This window comes from Denticeps clupeoides, chromosome 7 (assembly GCF_900700375.1).
Source record: "Denticeps clupeoides chromosome 7, fDenClu1.1, whole genome shotgun sequence".
NCBI classification, from domain to species: Eukaryota; Metazoa; Chordata; class Actinopteri; order Clupeiformes; family Denticipitidae; genus Denticeps; species Denticeps clupeoides.
Genome location: NC_041713.1, coordinates 23297866 through 23314741, shown reverse-complemented (window position 1 = coordinate 23314741; position 16876 = coordinate 23297866). Strand labels below are relative to the sequence as shown.

Genomic DNA, 16876 nt, shown 5'->3' with positions numbered 1-16876 from the left:
ATGTGTGCCACATTTTAAATAATAAACAGTGCATTGTGTATTTTGTAAAACTGACTGATTTAGTGTAGAACATGGCAGACTACATAAGAATGACTAGGTAGACTAGGCCAAATGTCAACCATTTACAGTCACCAATTAATAGTCATCCATACTCTTTTTTTCTAATCTGTGCATTCAAATCTGCATAGTTTTCAGAGATATTTTATAAAAATGCATTTTGATATTGCAAAATAGCAAATCCATTCAGAGTTTATATTTTTTCACAACAGAGGATGAAGGACCCAGTAGCAAGTGTAAAGTCAACACTGATTCATTACCTTATAAAGAATAAAGCCCCCAAAACACAGCAGAGGTCACAGATCCGATTCTACAGGATTCCGATTCATGATGTAGTGGGGTGGGGTGGGGTGGGTGCAGGTGATAACTGGATTTTAGGGTCAGAGGGATTCTGGCAGGAGGCGTGACAATTTTGAAACTATTATTTCAAGAAACAAGCTCTGTTGTTTTGTGATTGTCATTTTGAGAAAATAAAGATCCTTGTTTCAGTGAAGCAATTTAAAGTAACATGTATGAAACCTGCATTCAGCTGCACTACCCAGAATGTCTGGATAGTGCACATTCTGAATGGATGGAGATAAAAAAAGTTCATTTAGAGCCCTGTTCTGCCAATAAGTCACCACCTGGATGTAAATGAGCAAATGATTACTGCAGTGATAACAATATTTCAGATCTTTACTGATGAAGATATTTTCATTTCTTATGCCAGAAGACACATCCCTTGGTCGTGGAAAAGATGTCACTGGATTCAAGAATAGTTCAACTGTTGAACTACATCAAGCAAAAAAAATACAAGTAAGGAAAAAAAATATTATCCCGACTTTGGAGGTCTTGAATCGTAGATCCTGAGAGAACCATACATTGTTTTGTTTGCTCCAGCCATTGCTTTCCTTGTTCATTGCCTTGCCTTGTTGCATTGTAACAAAACCACAAGGATAATAATGTTTCATTTAAAAACCATCTAACCCCAAACCACTCTCAAGGAAACAGCAGCGCTCTATTCTGTCCACTCAGAGTTAAGCGCACGGACAAAGACGGGCTGCCACCTTGTGGCAGTATTACAAAAACAGCGTGGTGGCTGTTCCAAAATGTATGTTTTCTGATTTAACGGCTTCTTTTAAAGGGTTCTCCTGGAGTGTTACACCTGAAGTCCTGGCAGGCCAAGTCAAGAGGCTGGATGGCCCACTTCCTGGTTGAAACACATTGGAATTCCTGTAATTGAGTTGGTTCCTCAGACGAACAAACTTAGGACAAAAGGAGAAAAGTTTTTTTTAGGAATAGAATCATTCATAAAATAGAATTTATGAAAAGTACTGTAGTGGAACTGCTTCATTAATAAACGAAAGTAAGAACTTTCATGTTTGAATGTTAATGATGTATGCTGCAAACAGGATTAAAAAATACATAAAAACAGTTCCTATCTTCTGGTCCCAACAGGGACACACCGATTTATCCTGTGTGATGACTTGATAATGGCTGATTCGTTATGGCCAATTCGCCTTTCCCATTGGCTTTTAAAGAAGTCGCTGTTCTCCAGCCTTGTCTTTTCATTAAAATGTGCATTAGAACTGTGCTTTATGAGGTTCTGCAGCTGCTGGAGCACAATCATGAACGCGTTACCCACCATTGTTGTATTTGGGGTTACAGGTCAGGCTGGAAGTTGGGCTAATACATCAGCGTTTTCACAAAAAAAGATGCTTTGCCGTTCACACGGAAATTGTACTCTGGAACCCGTTTCAGAAAATGTCCATTCTGTGTCCCATGAAACGGCAATTCCGTGTCAATGTAAGGCCAAATCGGATAGAAAAACGGGTCCTCAAAATCAGCTGCAGGGCCACAGTCTTAACCTTCTGTAGTGCTTACATCCCAGTGCGAATGTGGGAGATAGACAAACAACCTTCAGCTTCTGCACTGGCAGCTACAAGTACCTGGTGATGCGCCACTATCTGATCTTAATAGACAAATACTCAAAGGTACTCTCATTCCTGATATACATTTTTTGTCATACTTTGTAAAAAGGAAAAGAATAAATAGTTTAAAACACGTTCAAAGACCATCCTCCCAGAAACTAAAGTCTATATCATTGAGCCATTGATGCTGAGGGGTTGAGGATCATTTCCTTGGTTGTGCTGATGGTGCTGGACGTTTTGGGGAATGATGGTTTTGAATGCTGAACTGTGTTGTGTTTCTTGTCCAGATTAGATAGACTTGAAGCACTTGGACTTGAAGCATGCTGAGACGGTTGAAGACCTTGACCAGATCAGTAAAACATTTTCAGCACAGAACCTGCACTGTAAAGAATAAAAACATGGGCATGAATTTGAAATAACTTAAATCTGCTTTGAGGCCGGTTGCCTTCAATTTTTACGCTTTCCCATCTTTTTATTTTGCAGAATGTTGTCTGGTCCTGCAGCCTTTTGTGGGTCGACATCGAGGAAAGTTTTCCTCACATCAGCTGGTCAGTGATGGGAGTCGTGGCTTTCACCGCCCACTTGTTGCTCAACACATCAAACTGTGAATAGAACGTGTTCAGCTCCTCAGGGAGTGTTGCATCCCCATTACAGTTGCTGGTCGGAGGCTTGAACTGAGTGACAGGCAAAATGCCCTGGCATAAACTGTCTTTTGTATTGTGGGTCTGAATCATTGGGACGGTGCGAGGAAGGTCGGCTCTGGCTGTTCTGAGTGCAGCTTAATCTTTCTCTTTCTCCCCCTAACACGATATGTAGAAATATAGAAACTTAAAACAAACAATAACCACTGTATGCAGGGTTTTGCAGAAGAAAGTGAGGTAATTAACAGATTTTTATGTTAACAGGAATAATGTTAAATGCATTTTTTTGCATTTAACAGTGTGTGGAGCAGTGTGTGTGGTGACGGTGCTTTGCTCAGTGGTACCTCAGTGGTACCTTGACGATTCGGGATTCAAACCCACAACCTTCCAATGACGGGTCCGCTTCCTTACCTACTAGGCCACCACTTCCCCTTATGACTGTCCTTCTCGAAATCACTGAACCTTTATAGAATTATTTATTAATATCAAATGTATTATTGGTGTAGCATATCTTTTGTGCTCTTCAACAAAGAATCATTATTAGCAGTGATTACCACCATGTGATTACATGAGAGCTTCCATAAGGTCTTCTTCACAAAGTTCGAGAGATAATATACACTTACAGCTAAAGCCCACAAATATGATAAATCCATATATATATTATTAATAAATATTACACATTTGTGTGCAAACATAGAACAGTATTTGTTTTGTTATATGGGTGTAGGAGTACAGCTAAGGCATTTAAACTATTTTCTAATAATAATTACAGGCCCAGTTGTCTGCTATTAAGTTACAGGATCGCTTGCCTGTCAGTGTCTGACAGTGTGGGTTGTGAACCTTTCTATATATTTCTTGCAGAGGGTGGTATTTATCTAAATTATGTTTTTAGGCTCCTAATGTTCGTTATTTATGTTTGATTATTGCACTTTCACCTTAGTTTCCCAAAAGATTTATGCAGCACAACCCTGGCATGTCTGCGAAAACCATAAACTTAACCCATCAAATCTATAAAGACATCCATATATTTAAATAATTTGTATTTATTTGATACTGTTGCACACAGTTGCGGTAGTTATGAAATTTTGTCATGATTGTTATCTTTTCATGTTAATTAATTCGAGACGGTGCTGCTGCTGGTGTTAATTGTTGCACGAGGTCGTTGTGGGGCGAATGTTCTGCTTAGGTGAAAACAGAGTTGGTTGCTATGATACAGGACATCAGCTTGGACCTTGTAGGGATTATGTCCTTAGCAGACCAAGGAGCTGATAAGCATGCCACCAAACATGGACCTTCAACAAGACAGGAAAATCAAAAAGATTATGCAGAAAAGAGAAACATACACTGAAAAAAAAAAAAAAAAAAAAACAAGTATGAAGGAGAGAAGAGTGGAAGCGATAAGGGATGAGCCCAATTCTCTTGTCCCTCTCTCTTGCACCCCAACCCTCCTTTACAACTGTCTCTGCTTTCAAAAATACCCAAGGGCACCCCAGTGGAGCACATGTTGTCTCAGATGTTGTCAGCATGCATGGACGTGTTACGTAAGTACCAAGCACTTTTCCTGTCTCTGTCTAATACTTCCCTATTACTCCACGTACTCGAAAACTAAGGGAACACTTTGTCATCAACACCAAGTCACTTAAGCTTCATGGAACTCAATCTGTCCAGTTAGAAGAAAGAACCAATTAAGAACCAGCTTCACCTTCTTTGGTGTACACGAAAGTGTGCATTAGGACACGTTATCCTTCCTGTGTGATCTATATGTGCCATAGCTAGAAGGTTTCTGTTTCCGCTAGAACAGTTTCAAGTGCATGTAAGAGACCCTGGGACACTGGCCATTGTATAAAAAGCGCTGGAAATGTGCATCAACTCAGGGACAAATGTCGTTGCTCCTTTATATGAGGAGGAAGAGCGCCTCCCCACAAACCGAATTTTATTGTTGTGCACAGTACTCACCAAGCTGAAACAGACTGCAAGAGGACATTAGTGGCCTCTAATGTCCTCTTGTCCAGAACTATGTGACTGACCAGATCTGTCAGACTTCTAGTCACACATGAAAGAGTCTGTGAAAGAGACAGCATGGTCAGTGTGATGCAGCTTGAGTGGTTGGACGACGCCATCGATCATCTCCACATGAGCCTGTTAAAGGTTTATACAGGCACGTGGGGGCCATGCATGCCACTACTGTTTTATTATGAACGGCAGGGATGAGATTCATGGTTGTTTGAACACCCTGCTATTTCACTTTCCATGAGTTTGTGTCAAATATCACTCACGCAATTAACTTATCACCTTATAAAAAGGTGATTTTTTTTGAAGTCCAAGAAACTCACACCATTACATTAAAACATGAATCTCAAGGCATTCCAGCAAGGCTCACTTTCCCCCACTATGTGCCACTACCAACACCAATTACTTGGCCAAACACTTACACTCAACCCCCTGACCACCATCTTTGGTCTGGTCCAAAAACAAACATACCTTTAAGATGATCAGTTACAAGTTCTGTCAATGACATTCATATCACTGCCTTGACCTGCCCTTGCACAGACACTGGGGAAGTGTATCTGTGTCCAGAGAGAGTAAGCACACATGAAAAACATGTAGATTAGTCAAAATATTCAGAAATATGAACTTTGAACTTCAAAAAATTGACATCTAGACCACACTAGGTCTTATTATTTGTTGAAAATAAAGTTCCTCTCTCCATGTGTGTGTCTATATATGTATTTATGTATTTAATCACCATTTCCAGCTACCATAGTGATGTACAACATTTAAGATTTTGTGTTATTTCAATGGACAAAGGGACAAAATAAGAGCAAATACATTTGTAAATAACCATAAATGTTTGAATGGTAGAGTTGTCACCAATCAGGCATGATCAGATCTGGAGAATTTTTTGTTGTGTTGTCATGGATCATTTTTGCAGTGTGTAGTATTTCATCATGAGCAGTGGGCAGGCATGAATGTGAGGATGACGCAAGGGTTCCTCAGTGGCACCTTGATGGCCGGTGGATTCAAAACCACTTCCGGTCCACTTTCCGGTCCATGACCTAAGTCCACTTTCTCAGCAGCTTCCTCTTCTTTCAGGTATATGAAACAGACATCCACAGAAAACCAGATATCAGAATATCTGACCAGAATATCAGACCAGGTCCTGTTCTGGTTTTCATATGCCAATTTTTGGTTCTGTTGGCAAGCAGATGTGATGCCCTCTGTTTTTTTTGAGGAATTTGAGCAACAGGAGCTCTTGATTGAATGGAGCGACATGGACTCGCCTTGCCTGCCCATATCCATTTCAACTGTTCACCAACGTACCTTCCTGGGTAGGAAGCAACACTGCACAGGAGATGCAGAGATTATTGCCTACCTGTTTAGCCATCATAATTTGGACATTGGACAATTGTTTGGACAATTGTTTCTGCTTCCAACACAGAACAAAATGTGCAGTTGCTGCCAAATATATCCCACCCAATGGCAAATGCCAATGTAACGAGAGAATCAATGATATTCACTTCACGTGTCAGTGGTCATTATCAAGGACTGTAACCAAAAACAACAAATCCATACTAGGATTTTGTGTCAACCAACCAGTTGAGCAATGAATTCAAGGACCTGCTACCCAACTGCTTGGTTCAATCACACTTGGTCTTTGATCTGAATTTGTAGTTTCAGGTTTACACACGCCCATTATTGGTCAGAAGGTTTTAGCTGATAGGTGAAATGGTCATTCTGGAAATAGAGTATTAGAGCATCAGATATTGAATTCAATGAACAGTCGATGGTCTTACTGTTATGCAAAACTGCAGCAAAACTGCAAAGTTTGAATTAATCAAAAAGATGCAAATCATTTTCTCTGCCAACTCATCATAAGTATTATTATTTTTAAGAATATGCATTAATTTTAGCATTTAAATTGAAGGTGCACGTCATGTGTTTTCATTCAGTTGTATGACAATCAGGTGTCTTCCCAGCATGTGCAAGTCCATGCAGCCAATGAATGATTAAAAATGTTCACAGTCATGTAACGTTTGGTGCACACATATATGTATCATATATTTGATCCTTTATTTAAAATGTGTTCACTTTATATACTTTAGGTCATATTTATAGAGAAAAGGCACCACTTTACAGTATACATACATCATGTGTGTGTGTGTGTGTGTGTGTGTGTGTGTGTGTGTGTGTGTGTGTGCATGTGTGTGTGTGTGTGTGTGTGTGCTCCTTTAAGAGTTGGAACTGTGGGGCCCCTGGCTCTCAGCCCCAGAAATAGGAACAGTGCTGAGAGTTTAACACCATTCCTGTGTAACACCTGTTACACCTGTCTGCTGTGTGTGTGTGTGTGTGTGTGTGTGTGTGTATAATTACAGTATGGCTCATAGCACTGCCAGCTCAGCATCAGGTAAAATAACTGACACGTGCAGCCATTATTATTGTCAGAATAAATACACAATAAGACACCAACCGTTCTTTCTGTCTTCTGTTATATCTCTCCCTCCTTTTTAACACGGTTACACCATTCACTTCCAGTCTTTCTGTCACTCTTTTTCTCTCTTTTTCTGGCTATCTAATTTCGCCTCTTTTCTATATATATCCTGGAGTTTCCATTCTTCTGCCTCCTTGTGCCCTGCTCCCTCCTATTCCTTTTCGTCCATAGGTCTCCCTGTCATCACAAATCTGTCTTACTGAGCTCCCATCTGTCTGCCATCCTTCCACTACACAGTCCTAATAAGGTAGAAGACCCACTGTCATGTTAAATATACCCATAAAACTCCATATTGTATGTGTCATTTCTTCTAGTGCTGAACAAGATCCACCTGCTTTAAAACTCACCTCAGTTGAGCAGACGGTTAACCTGAACCTGATCTACTGACACACATGTGCGTGTTTGAATTGCAACATGCTGACCCTTCTTCACCCAGTCCTTCCAAAACCCAGCCCTCTCATTGTTAACATCATAAAACTTCATGCCAGCATCGTCCTAGCTCACAGCATGAGACCAGTGAGAGGTGAATGAACGTGAATGAGTGAGTGTGAAAGTCAGGTCACACCACCAGCCCCTGAAAATAAACACAAAACTTCAGCAATTGGGCAAAGTTCTCCTGGCCTGCATCGCCCAGGCGCTATTTATACTGGCAAGGCACAACTGCTGCATCTACTGCTGTTACAGGGAGTCGACATAAGCCACCCTCGCCATAAATGCCGTCTGCATGCAGGGGAGCATTTACCACCATACTGCATCACGACAGCTCTGTTGAAGATGTGTGCCTGAAACAGAAGCGTTTTATAGACAGATTGTATACTGTGACAACTGAAGCTGACCTTCCACGCCTAAGCGGCAGACTTAGAAACAAAAATAGAATAACAGAACAGGACATCCTGTATTTTCTATCCATACCAACAACTGAAATCGAATTATAAAGGCAATGAAGAGAATGATTACGTGAGACATGTTAAAATAAAATAAACAGTGTTTGTGTATATAATAGGGAAGGTGTGTGCATACAGTATGGTGTGTGTGTGTGAGTTTGTAAGTATGAGGTACAGGGTAACCCAACACCAATGGTTTATTGAGTTAAATGTCACAGCGCACATTGATGCACATTGACAGGCAGACCCATGCAACCCCCAAAGGTCAAAGGTCAAAGTACAGAAGAACAGCTGAGCTGGAAGATTAGAAGATGCATGTTTGGCCCTGGGCAGCAAAGAAGCTGTTTCTGTCTTTTCAAAACCTGAGAACATCCATCCAAACATGAATCTATTTATCCACCCATCCATCCATCCATCCATCTATCCAAGTTGCACATGGATCTTCTTCCAGGGTCTCTTAGGGCTTCAAAAACTGTACAAGACCAACTTGACAGACGGGGCAAGGACAGCATTTCTTGCTCTCTGTACTGACCACCACTGACCGGTGGGCTGTGGTCTATGCTCGAGTCTTCTGACGTATTCCATATCTCTATGTCTTGCTCTGTCAGGGACATGCATGTTGTTATGCTGACAGACACACACTTGTGACACTTGAGCCATCATTCACCCTCCTAGCCTCCATATTCGACTGAGCGTGCATGTTCCAAAAACAGTGTCCATCCTAAACCTGTCTTTTTCCTTCCCACAGTTGTTACCCAGTTCAACCTATCCCCCAGTGCACACACACACACACACACACACACACACACCAAACAAGTCCCACCCCCACTCTCCAAATTTGTCAGCTCTCGGCCAATAGGAAGACATGGCCGGATTGTGTCCACGTTAGTGGACCTTTGTGTGTCTGTATAAAACTGTAAGTAGATGAGTGACACTGTGCACTCTCTGTCAGTCCAGCACTCCTGAGGGAGAGGGGGAGAGACGGGAGCAGGAAGACCAGGGGAGGCTGAGTTATAGGGGTTGCCGTCGTGTGCCAGTCACACACTTCTGAAAGTGGTGGGTGGGTCGATTCATCTTACTCGTGGACACTGGCATTAAAGATACTAAAGATACTGAGTAGAGAAAAGTACGGACGTATTCTCACTGATCTTCCATTCCCCCTGAAGTCTCCCCCTGAACTGAGAGGATGGAGAACGCACACAGCAAGGAGCCGGCCGATTGCCTGGCCTACTTTGGCGTGACCGAGGCAACAGGTCTCTCGCCAGACCAGGTCAAGAAGAACTTGGCCAAGTTTGGCTACAATGGTGAGATGGGTGACTGAAGGGTGGGTGCATGTGGGTGTGAAGATGGGAGTGAGCTGGTATGAAGACAGATGGTTCAATTGTCTCTAAAATGAGAAAACATAGCCAGAAGCTTCAGAGCTGTAGATTGAAATCAGTAATCAAATATCATTTATTATGTCCTCTGTGACCCTAACATTAAGCAAACATTCTTTTCTGTTTCTATCTGACCCCTGACTGTGATCGTAGAGCTGCCTGCTGAAGAGGGTAAGTAGGTTTTATTCTGACCATAGGACCATAAGTGGCCAAGTGTTCAATAATTAATCAAATCATTAATTTTGTCTTGCTAAACCAAACTGTCTGATCTGATCTCTCAGGTAAAACCATCTGGGAGCTGGTGGTGGAGCAGTTTGAAGACCTCCTGGTCAGGATTCTTCTGCTGGCTGCCTGCATCTCCTTCGTAAGTCGCCTCTCCTCGGATGGGCAGTAGAGTTTATCATAAGTCCAGGAAAAGATAGTGTAACCTTCTCGCACACACTCGCCGCTCGGCCACCAGCCCAGTGTAGCAATGATCTGGACGAGGGACAGATTGTAAGAGCCGCGGAGGGGCCGGTTTTATTGCTGATACACCTGACCCCATGAAAGGCTCATTTCCCAGAGTGACACCGGTGGTGATCCCGGCATACCCAACATTGCTCCAGGAAGATGAACAAAATCTTGTGTGTTTTTTTTTACTTTGACACATTTCCATCTCCCCTCTTACTGTCTGGGGAGGAGGGGTGCTAATGGTGGGACAGCCCCCCCCGGTCCTGGGTCAGTGGCTAGAGTGGCCTTAGAAGGTAAGGACTGGATACAGCTGGGGACACGTTATTTTAAGGTGGTCTCAAGCCAGAAACGATCCCTTTGGAAAGGTTGGGGATGGAAGGAAGGCCTGTCCAATAGCGATACAGAAAGAGAGAGGATAAGAGGTAGAGACATTGGCGCGTAATGTAGAACAGCAATGTGGAAACAAATACAACGTTTGGCAAGATAAGAAGGAATAACTGGCGAGTGAACAGGAGTCTGCTCTCCTCCCCCTGAGCTGGAACTAAGACTGTGTTCATGTAAACACGCAGAGCTCTAAAGAATGTTCCTCTCGCCCATCCACACACTCACGCTAACTGGTTGTCTTGTTTAATTTCCTACAAACACACCTCTAGGTGCTGGCCTGGTTTGAAGAAGGCGAAGAGACCGTGACTGCTTTTGTCGAGCCCTTCGTGATCCTCCTCATTCTCATTGCTAATGCTGTAGTTGGCGTGTGGCAGGTGAGCACATCCGAGCCCCAGCAACGCGCACAACGTAATGTGCATTCCTGCATGCATGTCCTTGGCTGTCATGTACACCCCCTGTCATGTACATGCAACTCCTCATCTTACATGGGAGGAGTGGCCGCAGTTGTGGCTGCATGACATCAGGGGTCAGAGGTCAAACGCAACTCCTTTTTTTAACAATCCCTGCCAACGTGAACGTGTTGTTTAAGGATATCATATAACCAGTGCCATGGAACAGCGGTCATTTGGAAACTATGTCGCGGGGGGGGTGGAGTCTTTACATTTCAAACCATGGGTACCAGGAACTCATCTCTGCCGGGTCTCTGTTCCTGCAGGAGCGCAATGCTGAGAGCGCCATCGAGGCGCTTAAGGAGTATGAGCCTGAGATGGGCAAAGTGTACCGTTCCGACAGAAAGAGCGTCCAGAGGATCAAGGCCAGAGAAATCGTGCCTGGAGACATTGTGGAGGTGTCAGGTACAGAAACCGTAATGACTGTAAATGGCTCCACATGGCAGATATGGGTGCACCATTGGTCCTGGTTATGTGTGTGTGCGGACATGAGCAGCACCAGAATGTGGCACATGGCCTCAATGTCCTTGAAAAAGATCAAGGGTCCTTTTAAGGCTGTTAAAAAAAGGAGGGAGGGAGGTCACGAGGAGAAAGCGAAGATAAAGAGCAGAGGGGATTGACGGAGGGAAGTGGGAAGAAATCCTGTGTATAAATACGACTGAGCACCTGTCTCCCTTCTGCCCCTCCCCTACACCCACACGAGCCTGCAGCTGCTTCTGCTGCCCGCGGTCTTAACACGAGACGCGTCGGTCCTGCAGAATCCTGCGCATCTCAACATGAAGATGCGGAAATGCACAGCAAGCCGCTCTCCACACTGTGCACGCAGTTACACAAGCAGAATTTAAAATGAAAATGAACAAACGATGCTGGTGACCTGAGGAATGCACTACCATCCAATCTTTTAGAAATTTGGAGTAAAAACAAGAAAGGTTTTAAAACGAGCCTAAACATTTGATCAGTAGTGTATATCACATTTCTGCCATTCTATCCCATGGATCTACTAGCTGTACGTTTATAATAAGTGGACACATTAACTTGGATCCAGTCGTTTTGGGATCTAAACATCTATGTCCACACCTTCTTTGTTGAGGTTATTCATTTAGCTTGTTTTGTGCTTTCTCAGTTGGTGACAAAGTCCCTGCAGACATCAGGATCACTGCCATCCGCTCAACCACCCTGCGCGTTGACCAGTCAATCCTTACTGGTAAGTCCGTCCTTCCCTTAGTGGTCAATGAACGTAGAATACAGGAGTTGAAGAATTGTCTCTTCCCTCAGGCGAGTCTGTCAGTGTGATCAAACATACTGAATCTGTCCCTGATCCCAGAGCTGTCAACCAGGACAAGAAGAACATGCTTTTCTCTGTGAGTGGGACACATTTCAGCACCACTTCTTGCCCCCTTTATTCCTTCAATGTGTTTTCTCAACTCTTCTCCGCTCCTTCAGGGAACCAATATCGCTGCAGGCAAAGCCATCGGAGTTGCAGTGGCCACCGGCGTGTCCACCGAGATTGGAAAGATCCGTGACCAGATGGCTGCCACCGAGCAGGAGAAGACGCCACTGCAGCAGAAACTGGATGAGTTCGGCGAGCAGTTGTCCAAGGTCATCTCCTTGATCTGCGTTGCGGTGTGGATGATCAACATTGGCCACTTCAACGACCCCGTCCATGGAGGCTCCTGGCTGCGTGGTGCCGTCTACTACTTCAAGATCGCTGTCGCCCTGGCAGTGGCTGCCATCCCTGAAGGTGAGTGCATGGTCTCCAGAACGCGATCTTGTTCAATGTGAAAGCTCTACATGATCTGCCGGAAAATCACGTCATGCGTTACCATTTTGCCGTAGGTCTTCCTGCTGTCATCACTACCTGTCTGGCACTGGGTACCCGTCGCATGGCCAAGAAAAATGCCATTGTCCGCTCTCTGCCCTCTGTGGAGACCCTTGGTTGCACCTCTGTCATCTGCTCTGACAAGACAGGCACCTTGACCACCAACCAGATGTGTGTGACCAAGGTGAGATGCTCTCTGTCTCTTGATCAATGCCAATTATATACATTGCTGCAATTAACTCAACTTGCGTCTACCTGCAGATGTTCATCATTGACAAAATTGATGGAGACCACGTCACTCTGGACCAGTTTGACATTTCTGGGTCCAAGTACACCCCAGAAGGAGAAGTGTGAGTGTACAGCTCTGTACAGCTGTGCCCTGCTTGTGCACGTTTTTCTCTTTCTGCCGTTCACTGATCATGACATACTGGTCTCTATAGGACTAAGGGTGGTGGCCAAGTGAAGTGCGGTCAGTATGATGGTTTGGTGGAGCTGGCTACCATCTGCGCCCTGTGCAATGACTCATCCCTGGACTACAATGAAGTAAGATTACTCTGAAACACAGGTTTCTGTCCAGTCAGTCCTGAAACTTAAAATCATTTTCTCATTTCCCCCAAAGTCTAAAGGCATCTATGAGAAGGTGGGTGAGGCCACAGAAACAGCCCTGTGCTGTCTGGTGGAGAAGATGAATGTGTTCAACACTGAGGTGCGAGGCCTGTCCAAGGTGGAGAGAGCCAACGCCTGCTGCTCAGTGAGTGTCCAATCCACTGCAGGAATATTTCCCACAACACACAGGGATGCTCCGGGAAGCAGATACAAGATGCAACGTTTTGTGCTTCCAGGTGGTTAAGCAGCTGATGAAGAAGGAGTTCACGCTGGAATTCTCCCGCGACAGAAAGTCCATGTCAGTCTACTGCTGCCCTGCAAAGGCCTCCAAGGCCCCGGTGGGCAACAAGATGTTTGTCAAGGTAAGATGAAGGACACCAGCCAAATAGTGTTGGCACCGTTCACAGACACCGATGCCACTGACCTGGTCTCTTGGCACCTTGCCTCTCCCACAGGGAGCCCCAGAAGGCGTGATTGACAGGTGCGCTTATGTGAGAGTGGGAACCACTCGCGTGCCCCTGACCGGCCCGGTGAAAGACAAGATCATGACTGTGATTAAAGAGTGGGGCACTGGCCGCGACACTCTCCGCTGCCTGGCCCTGGCCACCAGAGACTCCCCCCTGAAAAAGGAAGAGATGAACCTAGAAGATTCCACCAAGTTTGTTGAGTATGAGGTGGGCTGCTCGTCATCGTTACTTTGGATGACCTGTGTTTTCCGATCAAGAACACCAATCTTCCATGTTCTCCTCTTCGCCCTAGACTGACCTCACCTTTGTGGGCTGTGTTGGTATGCTGGACCCTCCCCGTAAGGAGGTCATGGGTTCCATCGAGCTCTGCAGGGCAGCTGGCATCCGAGTCATCATGATCACCGGTCAGAGTGATCTTTTATTATAATTATTTCCTTTTTTTTCCATGGACTTGCTAGGTTTTTATACTGCCGTATTCTTCGTTGATCAGGTGACAACAAGGGCACTGCCGTGGCGATCTGTCGTCGCATTGGCATCTTCAGCGAGGATGAAGACGTGACCGGCCGTGCCTTCACTGGACGTGAGTTTGATGACCTGCCTTTGGGAGAGCAGAGAGAAGCGGTGCGTAAGGCGTGCTGCTATGCTCGAGTGGAGCCTTCACACAAGAGCAAGATCGTGGAGTTCCTACAAGGCTTTGACGAGATCACCGCCATGGTGAGTAGAACTCCACTGAAGAAGTCAATGCTCTGCTGTACCTTTCCCTCAAATTCCATTCCTCATCCAGACTGGCGATGGAGTGAACGATGCCCCCGCCCTGAAAAAAGCTGAAATTGGCATTGCCATGGGCTCTGGCACTGCTGTTGCCAAGTCAGCCTCCGAAATGGTCCTGGCAGATGACAACTTCTCCTCTATTGTGGCTGCTGTTGAAGAAGGCAGAGCCATCTACAACAACATGAAGCAGTTCATCCGCTACCTCATCTCCTCCAACGTGGGCGAGGTTGTCTGGTGAGTGTTTACAGCATTTTATATATTTACAGCATTTTATATATATTTTTTTTTTAAATAGCTCCCTTCCACTTCTTCTCTCCTCCTTCCTAGCATCTTCTTGACCGCAGCTCTGGGTCTCCCCGAGGCGCTGATCCCTGTGCAGCTGCTCTGGGTGAACCTGGTGACTGATGGCCTGCCTGCCACTGCCCTGGGTTTTAACCCACCTGACCTGGACATCATGGGCAAGGCACCACGCTCCCCCAAAGAGCCGCTGATCTCTGGCTGGCTCTTCTTCAGATATCTGGCCATTGGAGGTATTTTGGACAAATCAGTGCTGATTCATATCTTTGTGTTTTATTAAATTTTTTGTACGTGGGGTTGATCGGTTAGTTGCCATGTTCTCATTCTCGCTCTGTTCTCCCCTGCAGGCTACGTTGGTGCCGCTACGGTGGCTGCAGCTGCATGGTGGTTCCTGTACTGCGATGAAGGTCCCCTTGTGTCTTTCCACCAGCTGGTGAGCCTCGGTCAAATGTAAACACTTGGACTGTAAATGCACCAAACACCGTAACTGTCTGCACCGACTAATCTTTTCTCCACTATCCACTCAGTCTCACTTCATGCAGTGCTCCCCTGACAATGAAGACTTTGAGGGCATTCACTGTGAGGTGTTTGAAGCTGCACCACCTATGACCATGGCCCTGTCTGTTCTGGTCACCATTGAAATGTGCAATGCTCTCAACAGGTCAGCCTGAAGTCGACACACACAGACACAATAAGAGCCAAGTAATGAACCATAGAGCCATTTTACCACACAGGGTGGTAGTAGCCTAGCGGGTAACACACTCGCCTATGAACCAGAAGACCCAGGTTCAAATCCCACTTACTACCATTGTGTCCCTGAGCAAGACACTTAACCCTAAGTTGCTCCAGGGGGGGACTGTCCCTGTAACTACTGATTGTAAGTCGCTTTGGATAAGGGTGTCTGGTAAATGCTGTAAATGTAAATTTTAGGACCAGTGAGATGCAAAGAAAAGGACAATGTTAACATTCTGCTGGTGTTCACGCAGCTTGTCTGAGAACCAGTCTCTGGTGCGGATGCCTCCCTGGAGTAACTGCTGGTTGATGGGAGCCATGACTCTCTCAATGTCCCTCCACTTCATGATCATCTACGTGGACCCTCTGCCAGTGAGTAGCTCTCCTCTCACCTTGCATCATTTGATAATTTCATGTTTCTTTCAGTCAGCTAAGTTCATTGCCCCTCTTGTGTTTTACTTGCTTCCCTCTAGATGATCTTTAAACTGACACATCTGAACGTGGAACAGTGGATTATGGTTCTTAAACTGTCTCTGCCAGTCATCCTTATTGACGAGGTGCTGAAGTTCGTTGCCCGTAACTACCTCGAGGGTAAGTGTACCTCCAACTCAGATATAAAACCCAATCCAGTGGCTGTATGAAGCACTTCATTCCAGTTTCAGATCTTCTTACAGGCATCAGACCATGTCATGTAAATATTGTTACAACTATTTGATTCCTCATCCATCCCTTTATTTAGATTCATGTGTTTCAATCTTTTAAATAGAAAACTGTAACTGCCTAAATCTATGTACATTTTAAACCTATCCTTGACCTGAATGCTTATACCCTTTAATCCCACTTTTTCCTCTGCCTTCCTTTTTCCCCACACTCCTCACCCACCCTTTTCCTCTACTCCAGCCTAATCCAGCCTACCTCCATACTCCTGTAACAACCCAGGTATCCCGTAATCTGCTCATTGCTCATTGTAAATTCTCAGTTCTGCCTCACTAATGTTAACTAACCTGAGTCTGTTGTTTAACGTGAACATTTATGCAGGTTTATTGTTGCTATTTAAACATGATGAATGAATGCTGGATGAATGAGCTGCTGTGAACAATGAATACAATTTTATTGAATTTATTTTCTAAATTCAATAGTCCAGTATGTGTTGAAGGCACGGGAATTCTTCATCTGCTGAAGTTATTATGATGCGTTCAGTTCTAACACTAAGTCTGACTTCCAACAGTGAAAGATGAGAATCTAGTGTCAAAAAAGTGGAACTGAGCGCAATGAGCCAAGGAACAAGAAGGAACTGAATGGGAGTGCTGGTGCACGCCGCCATGGCAGAGTGCACCGGGCAAGAGAAGAATCAGCAGCTAAACCAGTTTCATCTTAATCACTGTGGCTGAAACCCTAAAATATAAAATCTTGTTTAAAAAAAAGAAAAAAGAAAAAAAAAAAAAGTCTACTGTATATCTCCTGAGTTATATAGATGAACACTATATTCTGATTCTATTCTTTAAAAATAAAGATATGTATTTAAAAAAAGAAAAAACACTCTT

At 44.4% G+C, this 16876-nt stretch overlaps 1 protein-coding gene across 3 annotated transcripts; it reads left to right on the top strand.

Annotated features, from left to right (window-relative positions):
• The first annotated feature begins 8896 nt into the window (after window positions 1–8896).
• On the top strand, window positions 8897–16869 carry atp2a1 (ATPase sarcoplasmic/endoplasmic reticulum Ca2+ transporting 1). Of its 3 annotated transcripts, XM_028987361.1 has the most exons (25): window positions 8897–9037; window positions 9148–9285; window positions 9511–9528; window positions 9639–9721; window positions 10461–10565; window positions 10907–11045; window positions 11764–11844; window positions 11916–12001; window positions 12084–12381; window positions 12477–12643; window positions 12721–12809; window positions 12900–13002; window positions 13079–13210; window positions 13302–13427; window positions 13521–13739; window positions 13825–13936; window positions 14023–14246; window positions 14317–14537; window positions 14631–14833; window positions 14948–15033; window positions 15128–15261; window positions 15587–15704; window positions 15806–15923; window positions 16233–16271; window positions 16561–16869. In XM_028987361.1, exons 2-24 carry the CDS (start codon window positions 9168–9170, stop codon window positions 16235–16237), a joined length of 2985 nt encoding a protein of 994 aa, XP_028843194.1. In that variant the 5' UTR covers window positions 8897–9037; window positions 9148–9167; the 3' UTR covers window positions 16238–16271; window positions 16561–16869. The 3 variants fall into 3 exon arrangements, with proteins under 3 accessions (XP_028843194.1, XP_028843192.1, XP_028843193.1); XM_028987359.1 differs by lacking the exon at window positions 16233–16271; XM_028987360.1 differs by lacking the exon at window positions 16233–16271 and having other exon boundaries at window positions 8907–9041.
• The last annotated feature ends 7 nt before the right edge of the window (window positions 16870–16876 follow it).